The sequence below is a fragment of the Ranitomeya variabilis genome, chromosome 3, assembly GCF_051348905.1.
Source record: "Ranitomeya variabilis isolate aRanVar5 chromosome 3, aRanVar5.hap1, whole genome shotgun sequence".
NCBI lineage: Eukaryota > Metazoa > Chordata > Amphibia > Anura > Dendrobatidae > Ranitomeya > Ranitomeya variabilis.
This window is the reverse complement of record NC_135234.1, coordinates 666,974,608-666,991,764: the sequence shown is the minus strand read 5'-3', so window position 1 is coordinate 666,991,764 and position 17,157 is coordinate 666,974,608. Positions and strand designations below refer to the sequence as shown.

Below are 17,157 nucleotides of genomic sequence, written 5' to 3'. Positions count from 1 at the left end.
AATTTGGACTTCGTCTGGGGATCGCCTTTCCAGCCCTTAAGCCATAGGGCTCTGCGTGCCGCATTTGTGAGACCTGCCGATTTGGCCGCCAAGCGTATAGAGTCGGCAGATGAATCCGCCAGGAAAGCTGTAGCCCCTCTAATTAAGGGGATAGAGGACAACAGTTTGTCTCTAGAAAGACCATTTTTAAGTCCTTCCTCTAAGTCACTCAGCCAGACCAACATGGACCTAGCGGTGCATGTAGCAGAGATAGATGGCCTGAAGGCTCCCGTACACAACTCCCAGGCTCTTTTTAATAGTGAGTCGGCTTTACGGTCTAACGGGTCCTGTAATGAGCCTGAATCCTCCACAGGTAGCAAAGATTTTTTGGATGTGGATGCTACCGCAGCGTCCACTTTTGGCGCTTTTGTCCATGTCGAAAACTCTTCATCATTGAAAGGATACCGCCTTTTTGAGGATGGAGGTAATCCTCTTTGGCCCTGGCTTTCCCACTCTTTTTTGACTAAAGTTTTTATTGCTGCTATCACCGGAAAAGAAGGCCTTTTTTTTTCCGATAAGCCGGCAAACATAATATCCTGCTGTGTTTTGGGGATTTTAGAATCCTCGATGCCCATCGTATTACACACGGACCTGACAAGGTTGTCAATACTGTCGGTGGGAAAGCATGTATCCTGGTCCTCATCAGAGGATACATATTCGTGGGAAATATCAGAGTCTGCTTTCTCCACGTCAGAAGATGGATCAGATATAGGGGATTCGTATCCTTTTTTACCCTTGGCACGCGGTTCTTTATCTGAACTATATAAGGCCTGTATCTCTTGTCTTATCATAAGTCTGATGTCCTCTGGTTTAACTGAGGCTTCCTCCCGCAAGGTGGAATCAATACATGACTTACAAAGCCTCTTTTTGTAACTATCCGGGAGGGGCTGGAGACATAACGCACACTGTTTGTGTTTCGTTTTTTCAGTTTTCTTTCCCTAGTATAGAAGGAGAGGGAACAATAGTCAGCCTATGAGGGTAGATGCACACTCACCCCAGTGAAGCTTGAACAGTACCGACTGACGAGGGGGAGACGGGGGCGGAGAACCAGCCTGGTCCGACTTTTTCCTTGAGGATCCGCTCTGCTTAGAGCGACTGCTGCTGCCACGTGTACGTGGGGTAGATGCGGTGTCTTCTATAGAAAGCATCGCAGGGTTCTGCGATGAATCCATTGTGGACGCCGGAGCAATTGCGCCGGCGTCCTTTTCATATGGGGGCCGCCATCTTCTTCCGGTTGAACCCGGAAGTGCTAACCACTTCCGGGTCGGGGCCCTGCACTATGCGCCTGCGCTGCCACCGGAATCAGCGCAGGTGCCGTCTGTCTCCTCCCTCACCCCGGAGGATACCGCAATCCTCCCGGGGAAACAGTGGACCTCCACGCTGCCAGAGCGCTTACCTAAGCGGTCCTCATATGTCGCGCTTGGTCCCGCAGGCGTCTCCGGGTGGACCTCCATGAGCCAGAAACTCCCACAGTTCCGGCCTCACGGCGCCTGCCAGCAGAGGGGGGAAGCTGAGAAGGAACCCCCGACGCTGCATCCAGCTCTGGAGCCCTTGCCGTCCTCTCAGGTAAACCGCGCAAGCGGCATCCAGGCTAGGCATCCTCTTCTCCGTGGATTCCCATAGGAACAGGAAACCAAACTGTGGGAGCGAGGGGGACCGCCCCTTTTATCTCTCCGTAGGGTTTCCTGTTCCTAGGGGCGGATCCCCTCTCTCAGTGGGTGCTGTCGTGGCGAAGAGAAAAAAATATATATATACAGTATATCAATCCCCATTGACTTGCATTGGGTTTCGTGTTTCGGTCGGCCCCCCGACTTTTCACAATAATCGGCCGATTTCACACGATCCGACTTTCGAGACAGTCGGGTTCCACGAAACCCGACTCGATCCTAAAAAAGCAAAAGTCGCTCAACCCTAGCGGCTACCACTCAATGCACAGTGAGCGGCCGCTGTCAGGACGCACCGGCAATCTGATTGACAGCTCAGTGTGCATAGCAGTGCTATAGAGATGGCAGCCAATCAAACTTACAGTGGCCGCTCACTGTGCGCCAAGTGGTAGCCGCTCTGGACACGCCTTTATGACTGAAAGCTGGCAGCTCCCTGGAGGAATAAAGTTCACTGTGCTTTCAGTACCTGCAGGTTAACCCTATATCTGCAGGCTAATAGTAATTGGAGACATGACAGGATCCATTTAATCTAATTACGCATCTGTGGATGTGCTGGAAAATCAAGTTTGATCTATGGAGACCGCACGAGTAAATTTATATGACCTATAGAATCCGCTGCTGATGTCTTGGTGCCAGATATAAGAAACCAGCAAAGATTTTGTGGAGTCCATGCTCCAATCTATCAGAATTTATTAATGGCACACAGGGCACCTTTACAATAACAGACTATCCCTTTCACGACCATTGACATACATGTACGTCATCGGCTGTGTGCCTGCCTTTGATGAGGGCTCACATGCTGAGCCCGCATCTTTCTCCACACTTGATGACTGATTTAATCATCCACTAAGTGCCTCTAACAGCTGCGGGAGGGTCGGAGATCCACTAATGGCTGTTAACCAGTTAAATGCCGCTGTCAGTGACTGACAGCGGTATTTAACATGACAGGAAGGAATCACATCATTGATCCCGCCCATCAGCATGCCTGTCATGTGATCCCTGGCACCGATGGGTTGTCATGACAGCCCTGGGTCTGCAGGAGACCCCCGTGACTGTCATTGTGAATCTCCAGTGAACGCCGGCCCGTGACCAATGTTCATAGGAGATTATGATTTCTGCTATACATAGCTGTGCTGAAGATCTGGTATGTATAGCACTCGTGATTGGACGATCGCAGCTTCAAGTTTCCTATGAGGACTATTAAATACAGTAAAAAGTAGAAAAAAATATAAAAAAATAAAAAAACAGAAACGTTCCCCTCACCCCTCCTTTTGCCCCATTAAAAATAACACAGTTATACAGATAAAAAGCACACATATTTGGTATAGCTGCATTCAGAAAGGTCCGATCTATCAAAATACACTGTGTTCCAAATTATTATGCAAATTGGATTTAAGTGTCATAAAGATTTAATTGTTTTGTTTTTCAAATAAACTTGTGGATGGTATTGTGTCTCAGGGCTCAATGGATCACTGAAATCAATCTTAAACACATGTGATAATTAGTTTTCCAGGTGATTCTAATTAAAGGAAAACTACTCAAAAATGATGTTCCACATAATTATGCAGGTCACAGGTTTCAAGCAATATGGGAAATAAAAAGGATCTCTCTGCTGCTGAAAAGCGTTAAATAGTGCAATGCCTTGGACAAGGTATGAAAAAATTAGATATTTCACGAAAACTTAAGAGTGATCATCACACTCTGATGAGATTTGTGACTGAAACAGAGCACAGACAGAGTTCATGCAAATAAAGGCATAATGAGGAAGTTTTCTGCCAGACAAATTCATTGGATTAAGAGAGCAGCTGCCAAAATACCATTACAAAGCAGCAAACAGTTATTTGAAGCTGCTGGTGCGTCTGGAGTCCCTCGAACCTCAAGGTGTAGGATCCTTCAAAGGCTTGCTGTGGTGCATAAACCTACTATTCGGCCACTCCTAAACAGTGTTCACAAGCAGAAACGGTTGCAGTGGGCTCACACATACATGAAGACTAATTTTCAAACAGTCTTGTTTACTGATGATGAGTGTCGAGCAACTCTGGATGGTCCAGATGGATGGAGTAGTGGATGGTTGATGGATGGCCACCATGTCCCAACAAGGCTGCGACGTCAGCAAGGAGGTGGAGGAGTCATGTTTTGGGCTGGAATCATGGGGAACCAGCTGGTAGGGCCCTTTAAGGTTCCTGAAGGTGTGAAAATGACCTCAGCAAAGTAAATAGAGTTTCTGACTGACAACTTTCTTCCATGGTCTAAAAAGCAGAAACGTGCCTTCAGGAATAAAATCATCTTCATTAGTGTTGAGCGATACCGTCCGATACTTGAAAGTATCGGTATCGGAAAGTATCGGCCGATACCGGCAAAGTATCGGATCTGATCCGATACCGATACCCGATACCAATACAAGTCAATGGGACTCAAGTATCGGAAGGTATCCCTGATGGTTCCCAGGGCCTGAAGAAGAGGAAACTCCCCTTCAGGCCCTGGGATCCATATTAATGTGTAAAATAAAGAATTAAAATAAAAAATATTCATATACTCACCTCTCCGACGCAGCCTGGACCTTACCGCTGTGAACCGGCAGCCTTCTTTGCTTAAAATGAGCGCGTTCAGCACCTTCCATGACGTCACGGCTTCTGATTGGTCGCGTGCCGCTCATGTGACCGTCACGCGACCAATTAGAAGCCGTGACGTCATCCCTCAGGTCCTAAATTCCTAGAAGGGAATTTAGGACCTGAGGGATGACGTCGCGGCTTGTGATTGGTCGCGTGGCGGTCACATGAGCGGCACGCGACCAATCAGAAGCCGTGACGTGATGGAAGGCGCTGAACGTGCTCATTTTAAACAAAGAAGGCTGCCGGTTACCAGCGGTGATGTCCAGGGGCCTCCGGACAGGTGAGTATATCAATATTTTTTATTTTAATTCTTTATTTTACACATTCATATGGATCCCAGGGCCTGAAGGAGAGTTTCCTCTCCTTCAGACCCTGGGAACCATACACTGGAAACTTCTGATTCCGATTCCCGATACCACAAAAGTATCGGATCTCGGTATCGGAATTCCGATACCGCAAGTATCGGCCGATACCCGATACTTGCGGTATCGGAATGCTCAACACTAGTCTTCATGCATGACAATGCACCATCTCATGCTGCAAAGAAAACCTCTGAGTCATTGGCTGCTATGGGCATAAAAGGAGATAAACTCATGGTGTGGCCACCATCTTCCCCTGACCTCAACCCTATAGAGAACCATTGCAGTATCATCAAGCAAAAGATCTATGAGGGTGGGAGGCAGGTCACATCAAAACCGCAGCTCTGGGAGGCTATTCTGACTTCATGCAAAGAAATACAAGCAGAAACTCTCCAAAAACTCACAAGTTCAATGGATGCAAGAATTGTGAAGGTGATATCAAAGAAAGGTTCCTATGTTAACATGTATCTTGGCCTGTTAGGACTTTGCGCTCCATCACAACTCTTAACAGTATGGATGTCTTGAGAGCATGAATTCTCTTAACAACGTAGCAGACAAGGTGGCCACGACCAGACAGGCCCTTCTGGCATTTGCCAGATGGCCAGTCCAGCCCTGCTGAACATTGTTGTTGGCTAAAAAGGATATTTAATTTATCCTGCAAGGGAATACCCCACCCCCATCCCATCTGAATATGCCTCCTGACATAAACCCATAACACTCCTTGAATATACTAGGTTTGAATTTCTAGTGTTCTACGGTGGGTATAGCAACACACTGTCCTCCCAAGATCCTCCCATTTTGGTGGCGCTGCTTCAAACTGACATGAAAATGCAAAAAGTTGAAAAATTGCTGTAATTTTGGAAAAAAAAATACTTTAATGAATCATCCCCAAAGAGCCCCATTTTGTCTCCTGTCCTAGACAGTGTAACATGACGGCTCTATAACTGGGGTCTGGCACATTCTAAGGGGTTCTTATCTCTCAGAGAGAGTTCATTACAGACATTTTGGCAAATCAGGAGTATACTGCGATCGCATCAGGACTTGGCATTTATAGGCTTACAGAGCGAGTCTATCCAATCTGCAAAACCATGTTAGTATTACTGCCATTATTAAAGGGGATACCCGGGACTATAGAAAAAATGGCATGTAAATGCTAACAGAGGCAGCTACCTGTCTGTTGTATCTGGCGCCGGTCATTGACCGCTCCTGCCAGAGAGTCAGCTAGCTGTCAACAGAGCAGCAGTTTCTTTTCTTGTTGACAAAACAGGACTACTGGTGTCATGCTGATTGACAGCTGACTCCTGCTGCCTAATTGTGGGAAACCAGCTGTCCATCAGCATGACACAAGTAGTCCCACCCTGTCAACAGGATGAGAAACTGCTGCTCTGTGGACAGGTAGCTGAATCTCTGGCAGGAGCGGTCAATAACTGGCACCGGATACAACAGGGAGGTAGTTGCCTCGGTTAGCATTTACATGACTTTTTTTCTAAGGCTCGGATATCCCCTTTAACTACAGCATTGGGATTGTTAGAAGGCTGCAGGGAGTCAGTTGTATGTTACAGCGAACACCCACTATGGATGCCACAATCACATCTCTAATCATGTCCTCGGCATAATAGTATGACATCCTGCAAAAAAGAGTTAGTTGTGTGTATAATTTATAATAGCAGTGAAATATTGGCAAACGGTCTTTCGTGACTGTATATATAAAAAAACACTTACTGATTTACTGCTTATTTTATCTTAAACAGACATTGATCCTCAGCTGAATGAAGTAACTCATGATGACGGTCCAGGTAGTGCTGGATTCCTGCTCACAAATACTTATCTGTTATGGTGTTTCTGGTCTTGGGTGACTTGAGCTAAATTGATTGTTTATATTACATATATATTTTATTAAATATTTGCTCCTTTTTTTGCTATTTTATTTCAACAGATACCGATTCTAAGTTACACAAGACTCATAAGAATAATGATAAATCAGGTACTGCTGCATCCTGACTTTTTAGCACTGTATAATGTTACGGGCGCCCAGGTCTCATTGATGCATGTGGGGAGCAAATTCCAGTCCATACGGTCCAATTTCACATAAGAGCTAGCGTAACACAAATTGCTGCTAAAGCCCATGGTGGTCATGGTAGAAAGATATCAGAACACACAGCGTGGTGTATGGCAACGAACAGCCTTAGACCAGGGTGCCCACGTCATGAGCTCTGTATAATGCTGAAGCCGGGCACATAAGCATCATATCTGGACCATGGAGCAATGGAACAAAGTGTGTTACTTGGAAACTAGGAGATGGCCCCAGGATTCACCATGGGAAAAATTCCAGCAGGTGGAGGTAGTATCATACGCTGGGCAATATAGCGCTGTGTAACCTTGGGTGCTGGCACATACCACCTACCAATGCTATCAAAGATTTTGTGGAGTCCATGCTCCAATCTATCAGAATTTATTAGTGGCACACAGGGCACCTTTACAATAACAGACTATCCCTTTCACGACCATTGACGTACATGTACGTCATCGGCTGTGTGCCTGCCTTTGATGCCGGCTCACATGCTGAGCCCACATCTTTCTCCACACTTGCTGACTGATTTAATCATCCATTAAGTGCCTCTAACAGCTGCGGGAGGGTCGGAGATCCACTAATGGCTGTTAACCAGTTACATGCTGCTGTCAGTGACTGACAGCGGTATTTAACATGACAGGAAGGAATCACATCATTGATCCCGCCCATCAGCATGCCTGTCATGTGATCCCTGGCACCGATGGGTTGTCATGACAGCCCTGGGTCTGCAGAAGACCCCCGTGACTGTCATTGTGAATCTCCTGTGAATGCCGGCCCGTGACCAATGTTCATAGGAGATTATGATTTCTGCCATACATAGCTGTGCTGAAGCCCTGGTATGTATAGCACACGTGATTGGACGATCGCAGCTTCAAGTTTCCTATGGCGACTATTAAATACAGTAAAAAGTAGAAAAAAATATAAAAAAAATAAAAAAAGAGAAACGTTCACATCACCCCTGCTTTTGCCCCATTAAAAATAAAACAGTTAAACAGATAAAAAGTACACATATTTGGTATAGCTGCATTCAGAAATGTCCGATCTATCAAAATATAAAGCAAATTAATCCAATCGGTAAACAGTGCAACAAGAAAAAAATCAAAGCTGCAGAGTTACATTTTTTTTTGTAGCCGCAACATTGCAATAAAATGTATTTACTCCAAAATGGTATCAGTAAAAATGTCAGGTCAGAGATTAAAAAAAAAAAGCCCTCACCCAGCCCCAGATCATGAAAAATGGAGATACTACGGGTCTCAGAAAATGGCGACAAAAGTGAATTTTTTTTTAGCAGATTTCAGATTTTTTTTTTTCTCCACTTAAAGAAGAAACTATACATGTCTGGTATCTGTGGTTATACGGCTGGGAAAATAAAAAAAATAATGCCTCTCGGAAGAAGGTGAGAAAAGACAAAAATCGGGAAATTGCCTGGGGGTTAAGTGGTTAAGGACACCACAATACTTTGACTATAAGGAAATAAAATGCGAGATGGAGCATGAGGCCTGTCACATTCAAAGTCAGTGGCACGCGATGGAAATCTGATATTTCATGTACATCCATGTACAGCACTGTGCAGTCTTATGGTGTGGTATAAATAGTGACTGCTTCTATCCTTGCCTTCATTGCCGATACGTCCTGTCAAGGAAGATGTGGCGGAAGATTTAACAAGAAAGATCCCTGTCATTGTAACAAAAAATGTGAAAAGTTCGAAAATTGCTGCAGTGACTACAATAAAGTGTGTGGTGGAGGCGCCAGTAACAAAGTGGGAGGAGGCCAGAGTGAGAGCAAGCACCAAACAGGTGGGATCCTTCAGAGTATGGGGTGGTCTCATGTAGGATTAATTAGCTCATATTCATATGTACATTATTGAGCTCATTGCTCAGTTTAATGGGTCTGTTTCAGATGCAGGCAAAAAAGATTTGTCATATACCTGATACATGTGTGATAAAGCTGAACTACGGAAAAGAGATAGATAGATAGATAGATAGATAGATAGATAGATAGATAGATAGATAGATAGATAGATAGATAGATAGATATGTAAAACAATTGCCTGAATGCAACGTATAGCGATTACGAGGCGGAAGCAGCCAGGGGTTGATATATTGGTATTTTTTATACAATAACCTCTAAACAATTAGGGTTAGTAAATATGCAATTTAACAATAGAGGATCATAACAGGTTATGAACAAGCTGAAAAGTCTCTCAGTACTTAACGTTAGTACAGCGCCCAGTCTTGGGAGTCACCACGTGAGTTCTCACTTGAAGCTCTGGCCCTAGCGGGGGTCACCGGGTTTTCCCACTAGGCCACAAGTCTCTTCCTGACGTAGTCTATTAAAGGCCTTTGAGCTTCCCGTGCACCAATCGGCCCCCTCCCAACCTGTCATCCTAGTCCCAGCCAACCCCGGTACCGTAGGTGATAGCTGGAAGTGACGGTGCTACTCACTCGCACTGTTCGGCCTCTCTCGCAAGCATGCCTCTCTTGTCACAGTCGCCGCATGGCTCTTTTTGGCTTGACCGTCGGAGAAAGTCTCTAAGGCTTGGAGCACAGAGGACCGGGCCTCAACTCTTGATAACTCTTGACAGGAGTAGTCGGACCTTGGAGGCTTGACCAGTGCAGGGCACCAATTATGGCTCTGACCAGCGTAAACCGTACTTGGCGATATCTTCCAGGTGATCCGCACCTTGCCAGGTGGTGACCTACACCCGGGTAGCACAGACTCCCCGCTGAGGCCTGTCACGTTGGTTTCAGCAGAGTCTCTGGAGCACATCTGCCCGCTCTCTTTCCTGGTGCCAAATCTCCTTGTGGTCTTGTATGCAGGAATTTTATATCAGGGAAGTTTTTACAGCGGATCACCTGATCTGGTCCAACACACAAGGTCCTTCCCTCTGCAAATGTTTCAGCACACTTTGGTTCCGCTTGATTTTGGCTGGCCAGCAGATGGCAGTCTCTCCTCATTAATGGCACATCTTGCACATCCTGCACTAATTTTCCAGAGGGCTCATGTTTTCTTGTGATAGACAGATAGACCTGTGCCACTAGGGTCTGATTCCTGCTGTTTCTGAATCTAAAGACAGGTTCCCTGTTCTCTTAAAATGCATGTGGCTGATCACACAATTCATTTATCATAAAAAAAAAAAATGTTCTATTCAAGTTAAAGGGTAGGTAAATATTTGATTAGGACTTTTCCACCTTTAACTTTTTTAATTTTGCAGGAATGCCCTGTGTACAAACTACAAAATCCGCCTTACTCCAGTGCGGCCTCTCGGTGTTTGTTTACATGGCTGCAGTGGTGACATCACAGCTACAGTAGTGACCGCTGCAGCCAAACTCTAGGCTCAACTTTCTCATTTCACCTGCATCGGCACGGCTGATGAGCCATGCGAGTGGCCGGATGTGCAGCAGTCTCTGCCGATGCTAAGTAAAGGAAGACTAGGATCAGCAATGGAGAGGCTAACATACTTCTCACACTATAGGAAGGCAGGGGACAGAAGGTCCAGACTGCACATCTCATATATGATAGTGGCCATGGCGGAGCGCCATTCTGCCAGGTACCACCAGTGCCTGAGGAATAATTGCTTCTATCAGTTTCCACTAAGGCTTTTTTGCTCTTGATGGAAATAATGACGCACAATAAAGCACAATTCTTAACAAAAAAATTGAAAAATCTTTGAGCCTCTATGGCATGAAGTGAAAAATCAAGAAACTTACAAATATGATCATTTTGATCCAGATGCATATTTTAATTAGTTATTTTCTCTTTCTAGGAAACGATATCAGCAAAGATGAGATAAAGGCTGTGTCTGAGATCTTGTATAAGTCAGACGTGAACAAAGCAGCAGAATCGGATATTACGTTAAATAAACAAGAAATGTCACAAAATACCAGAGAAAAAGAAGATCTGTGTGATAAGCCGTAAGTCCTATCAACATCGGGGGAGTAGGGGGTAGTTATCATGAAACTATGTAAGTACAACCCTTGTAGGCCATGAAGGTTTAACACAAACCATAGAAAATGCATAAAAGAATTACCAGGATCCCAGCACTTAATCTTAATCTCCTCCTTTTCTATGATCCTACTTTGTCTCGTATTAGAATCAAAGCTGAGAGATATATAAAGAAATCTTATCTATGTATCTCAGGCGCTAGGCCATGTCCTCCTCCTCCTTCTCACCTTCCTGTGTTTGACTGAAAGACAACCGACTGCAGAAGAAGCCTCCATGATGTGTCCTGTCTGCACTAGGACAAAATGTTACCAAGTCCCACCCCAATGACCAAGTGTGACTTCACCTGCCCACCAGCCAAAGATGGGACTGTTCATCAAGAAACTAACCCCTGCGCTCTCTGCAGGATATTAAAAAATGATTTAAAAAAATACTCGCCTCTCGAGCCGCTCATTCACACCTAGTGATGCATCTAGAAATGAGCAGATCAAGCAGAATTTTGTGGTGTAAACTGCTGCCGGGTGTCTCGGGTGGCAGCTTGTATAACCTAACAACAAAAGATTTGAGCGTTGAAATTCTGCATGCTTGATCCTTATTTTGCCTAACATCATCTGTTAGGGAAGACTCAATTCAGACAAGATAATTGGCCTTTGCCACCAAAATTACAGAATTGGGCACATTTTGATTTAATGTCTATGGGCACCTTAAAGAGTTCCAATCTTTATTAATGGGAAAGTGCTTGTAAAAACACAGGCACTTTTGCACTCAACTGTTTATTAAAATTCCGCTCCATTTCCTTGATAATTATAGTAATATTTTTTATTGTATCCACTTGATACCTTGGTTGCCTGACACTTAGGCTTTCCAGCAACGGCGTCTGAACTTTCACACTGCTTACAAGTTCTTTCCAATAGAGCTTGTAAACACTACACTGACACTTGCCAAGATTGCTGCAGTGCACTCTTAGCTCCTGATCCTAACCGGCTTTATTCCCTTTGCATATTCAATGCTGCATAGTCAAAGCTGCGTCATATAACAACATTGGGAGAGCACAATTCAGGCTAGTGTTGCCATAATGACAATCAAGCAGGAGCGCCGTTCCCCAGAAATTGGCAGCCTGGGAGCTGTACACTCCTGAACAGAAAACACGGGACCAAACCTTTAAAGCATAACCATTGTTTTAATTTCTATTTCATAAATATATAATACTTGTGAACAGCTCTATTAGCAGAGAAATAAAAAAAGCTATAGCACTCAGAATACAGAAACACAAAAACAAATCTTTTTCTTATAAAATAGTTTTTATTGTGTAAAAGTGGCAACACATCAAAAACATTACATAAAATTCTTTGTAATCGTACTGATCCAAAGAATAAATAATATGCCTTATCACGTTTACCATATGGTGAACAGCATAAAAAAAATCATTCCTGCTGGTTTTTGTTCATTCTGCCTACCAAAAATTGAAATAGAAAGCGATCAAAAAATGCTATGTGCCTGAAAATGGTACCAGTAAACATCAACTTGTCCTGCAGGAAGCAAACCCTAATAAGACTTAGTTGGCACACATATAGAAAAATTATAGCTCTCAAAATATAACAATTCAAAAACTTGTTTTTGCAAAAAAAATTGGTATTTTCACTTATCCTTGTACATTTTCCCTTGTTAGTCTGGCTTGTGTATTGTTCTACACTACAACTCCTCACTTCCCTGGGTGGGGGAGGGGACAGATAAAGGCTGATTTAGGAGCTCAGCAAGGCATGTGGCCCCGGCATCTTCACCATTAGAAGTAATCTGAGGAGCAGGGATAACTAGGGCACCCCTAGCTTTAGGAATAAGGAAGGAGCCCCTAACTCTGGGATATATGGCAACAGTGCCATGACAGGTATAGTGAAAACAGACCAAAGAAAAATAACAAAATTGATCCAATTAGTTTGTATAGTTTTGTGTCCAGTGGTGCCATGTGAGAGTCTCAACTGGTGTGCACAGAATGGCATCTGTTGTGACCATACCCAATTAATACATGTGAACCAAGCCTGATGGGCCGCCCAGCTATCATATGCCATTGGTGGTAGGTGGGCTATTGGGTTCCATGAGTTACCAGATACAACTGCTATCACTGCAGCAGCTTTTGCTCAGCCCTTGCTGGTGATGGTGGATATGCCACTGATAGTCCATATTTTGTAGTTAGTTACTTCTAAGGCTTTATTTTGCTAATAATTACTGACAAGAAAAAATGCAAATCTGCTTATCTTGTGGTGGTTGATGATGATGTTTCATAACACAGAGTCTTTGATTTTATCAGATTGTACCAGTTTGTCAATGAAAATATTTTTAAAAGGCCAACATACAAAGCTTTTATCGCCCTGCTGGACAATTATGACAGAAAGACTGGAACTGATGAAACATTCACAGAGAAAGAAATTGAGGAGCATGATAAATTCTTCCAAGAGATTCTGAAAACAAAAGTTATGAAGGAATTGTTTGCGTTTTTCCACAAAAAAGGTAATTCCGAAGATCAAAATAATTAACAAGATTAATATATTTATATTGGAAAATTTGTGTGCAGAAAAAGATTTAACAACTAGAATGAAATTGGAATAAACTGTTGATACCTGTAGGGAATCAGAATTGGTGCCTAAATCAATAGCCAAATGTCCCTCATTTATCAACGCATAAGAGAGTTTCCATCAGGGGTTAGTGATCTAATCTAAAGTGCTCAGTGTACTATGTAATATGAAAGTCAGAAAACACAAATTGTGAGGGTACGTTCGTAAGGGTTGGATCTTCTGGAGTGAAAATGTACTGTATGTCATGGTGCCAAGTGTTAGATACAGTGACATGTACTGTACAAATTCTCCAGTATAAATCCACTTGCCATTGTTGTTCTTCTTAACTTGTGGATGAAATTTCAAAATCTGCAGCCGGTCAAAATCACTTTCTATCTACCAAATCATGCTTTATTATAAAAACAATAACCAGACAGACAAAAAGAGTAAACATAATTGGTATCACCACTATCGTAAGGACACAATCTATTTTAAAATGGGTTCTGCTGTGTTGACCAACCGATGAATCACTTCTTGAGCTGAACGAGCCCTGTTGTCTTGGACCACGGTTTTGTCTCCAACACCCTGTGGTGGAGAAATATATATACTCTGTTGTGGATGTAGTCCTCCATGTCCCTCTGGAATTTTTGTCTCTTTCTTTATTGCAGAATTCTGTTCCCGCAGGATGCAGTCCGTCACTTCAGATTGGTCAACTCAGTGGAGGCTAGAATAGGAGAGAGTTGCAACTCAATGGCAGAGAAATTTTGCTGTGACTTGGCAATGACTTGAAGGAATTCCACCATGAGTGTGATGATGTCCAAAGAGTAGGGTTGAGCGACTTTCATTTTTTTAAGATCGAGTAGGGTTTTGGGAAACCCGATTTTGTCCAGAGTCGAGTCGAGTGCAGTCGGCCGATTATCGCTAAAAGTCGGGGATCGACCGAAACACGAAACCCAATGCAAGTCAATGGGGAAGCATAGTCGGCAGTGAGTGGAGGCCAGGAAAACACCTACAGTGCCCATTTTAATGCCAAAAACATCCATTCTTGTTTCTGAAGCTTGCCAATCTTAATTAACTGTATAATAATAGTTGGGCATAGGGAATTGGGGGAAAGTTGTGGGGGGAGTAGGGCTGGCTCAAGTTTTTCGTGGGCCCAGGAAATGCGGACTACGTCACGGCGGTGTTGAAGGGAAAGGTAAGTATTTAAACGTTGCAAGTGCTGTGATCCTGAGCAAGCAGGGGGGGGGCCCACTCGTTCGCATTGGCACTGGCACAGGGCCCCTCAAAGTACGGCGGTGTGTTTGCATGGCGGGGGCGCCTCCCACCGGCAGCGACACTTTTGCGTACTCTGAGGGGCCCTGTGCCAGTGACGTCGCCAACGAGTATGCCCCCCCACCTGATGAAGGAACCTGCACTTTCATCTGCACCTTCCTCTTTGTCCCTGTGTAAGGTGGTATAACATGCGGGAAGGGGAACCTTACTTTCAGCAGGGTCAGATTCTGGCTGTGTAGAGTACAAGGGGAATGTAGTGGTCTAGGTCAATGTACCAGCAGACTCATTTAGCAGTGGCTGGGCAATGGGCAGGATGAGGAGGAAACAGATATAGGGCCAAAGAATAAAGTAGGCTAAATGCAGTTCAAAATTGGTAACAGGACTAAACAGGCGGCATTGCTTTGTTCAGTGGAGTAGCAAACCCAAGAGCAGCAGACACTGTTTCAAGGGCCTAACCACACTAGTAGGCCAAATGCAGTTTAATATCTGATAGTATAGGGCGAAAGCCAGAATGTGGAAGCTCAGCTTTGTTCAGTTGAGGACAACACCAGGGAGGGGCAGACACCTTTAGTAGGCCGGAAAAGCCTATTGCATTTTTTAAAATGGTAATTTGGAGCAGAAGGTTGAAGCTCAGCTTTATTTAGTTGAGGACAACACCAGGCAGGGGCACACAGACAGACACCTTTAGTAGGCCGGAAAAGCCTATTGCATTTTTTAAAATGGTAATTTGGAGCAGAAGGTTGAAGCTCAGCTTTATTTAGTTGAGGACAACACCAGGCAGGGGCACACAGACAGACACCTTTAGTAGGCCGGAAAAGCCTATTGCATTTTTTAAAATGGTAATTTGGAGCAGAAGGTTGAAGCTCAGCTTTATTTAGTTGAGGACAACACCAGGCAGGGGCACACAGACAGACACCTTTAGTAGGCCGGAAAAGCCTATTGCATTTTTTAAAATGGTAATTTGGAGCAGAAGGTTGAAGCTCAGCTTTATTTAGTTGAGGACAACACCAGGCAGGGGCACACAGACAGACACCTTTAGTAGGCCGGAAAAGCCTATTGCATTTTTTAAAATGGTAATTTGGAGCAGAAGGTTGAAGCTCAGCTTTATTTAGTTGAGGGCAACACCAGGGAGGGGCAGAAGCCGTTAGTAGGCCCTAACCACCATTTTGTTTTTTAAAAACCACTTAATGAGAGCCGGAAGGTTGAAGCTCAGCTTTATTCAGTTGAGGACAACACCAGGCAGGGGCACACAGACAGACACCTTTAGTAGGCCGGAAAAGCCTATTGCATTTTTTAAAATGGTAATTTGGAGCAGAAGGTTGAAGCTCAGCTTTATTTAGTTGAGGGCAACACCAGGGAGGGGCAGAAGCCGTTAGTAGGCCCTAACCAAAGTTGAAGGCCAAATGCAGTTTAATTTCTGATACTATAGGCCGAAAGCCAGAAGGTGGAAGCTCCGATTTAGACAGTGGAGGACAATTTGAATTAGGGACTGCAGACAGACTTAGTAGGCTGTCCCCTGTGGACCATGCATCCAACACATTAACCCATTGCGCCGTAATGGACACGTAATCTTCCGTGGCCATGCCTACAGGTCCATGCGTCTGTTGTCAGGTGCACCTTTGTACTCACAGATTGCCAGAGTGCATGGACAATGCGGTCTTCTACATGCTGGTGGAGGGTTGGGATGGCTTTTCTCGCAAAAGAAGTGTCGACTGGTTAGCTTGTAGCATGGTACAGCGTAGTCCATCATGGCCTTATTAATAGTAAATAAAATATATAACTAGGCTCTATGAACTTTTAAATAGGTTCCAGGGGTACACGGGCAGCATTGGTGTGGTCAGTGGAGGAGTATTGCAAGTAGGGGCTGCAGACAGGCTATCAAAGGCCTAAAATACCAAACAGTAGGCACTCATGGCAGTTTTACATCGGTTACATGGATACACAGGCAGGCACTCCAGGCAGCATTGTGGTCAGTGGAGGAGTATTGCAAGTAGGGGCCGCAGACAGGCTATCAAAGGCCTAAAATAACAAACAGTAGGCAGTCATGGCAGTTTTACATCGGTTACATGGATACACAGGCAGGCACTCCAGGCAGCATTGTGGTCAGTGGAGGAGTATTGCAAGTAGGGGCCGCAGACAGGCTATCAAAGGCCTAAAATAACAAACAGTAGGCAGTCATGGCAGTTTTACATCGGTTACATGGATACACAGGCAGGCACTCCAGGCAGCATTGTGGTCAGTGGAGGAGTATTGCAAGTAGGGGCCGCAGACAGGCTATCAAAGGCCTAAAATAACAAACAATAGGCTCATTGCAGTTTTACAGCGGTTACATGGATACACAGGCAGCTAGGTGGTGAGTGGAGGAGTATTTAAAGTAAGGACCGCAGACAGGCTATCAAAGGCCTAACATAACAAACAATAGGCTCATGGCAGTTTTACAGCGGTTACATGGATAGACGGGCAGGCAGCTTGGTGGTGAGTGGAGGAGTATTTAAAGTAGGGACCGCAGACAGGCTATCAAAGGCCTAACATAACAAACAATAGGCTCATGGCAGTTTTACAGCGGTTACATGGATACACGGGCAGGCAGCTTGGTGGTGAATGGAGGAGTATTTAAAGTAGGGACCGCAGACAGGCTTCAAAGGCCTA

General features: G+C 44.5%; 1 protein-coding gene across 2 annotated transcripts in view; it reads left to right on the top strand.

Annotated features, from left to right (window-relative positions):
- The window catches only part of ENDOU (endonuclease, poly(U) specific), an 80,721-nt gene that overhangs the window by 40,677 nt on the left and 22,887 nt on the right, over positions 1–17,157 (top strand). Inside the window, exons 6-10 of one of the 2 annotated variants that reach the window (XM_077297899.1) lie at positions 6,426–6,470; positions 6,611–6,658; positions 8,371–8,541; positions 10,512–10,659; positions 12,993–13,192. In XM_077297899.1, coding sequence (XP_077154014.1) covers positions 6,426–6,470; positions 6,611–6,658; positions 8,371–8,541; positions 10,512–10,659; positions 12,993–13,192 — 612 coding nt within the window. The remainder of the gene's footprint in view (positions 1–6,425; positions 6,471–6,610; positions 6,659–8,370; positions 8,542–10,511; positions 10,660–12,992; positions 13,193–17,157) is intronic. The other variant, XM_077297900.1, reaches the window with a different exon arrangement.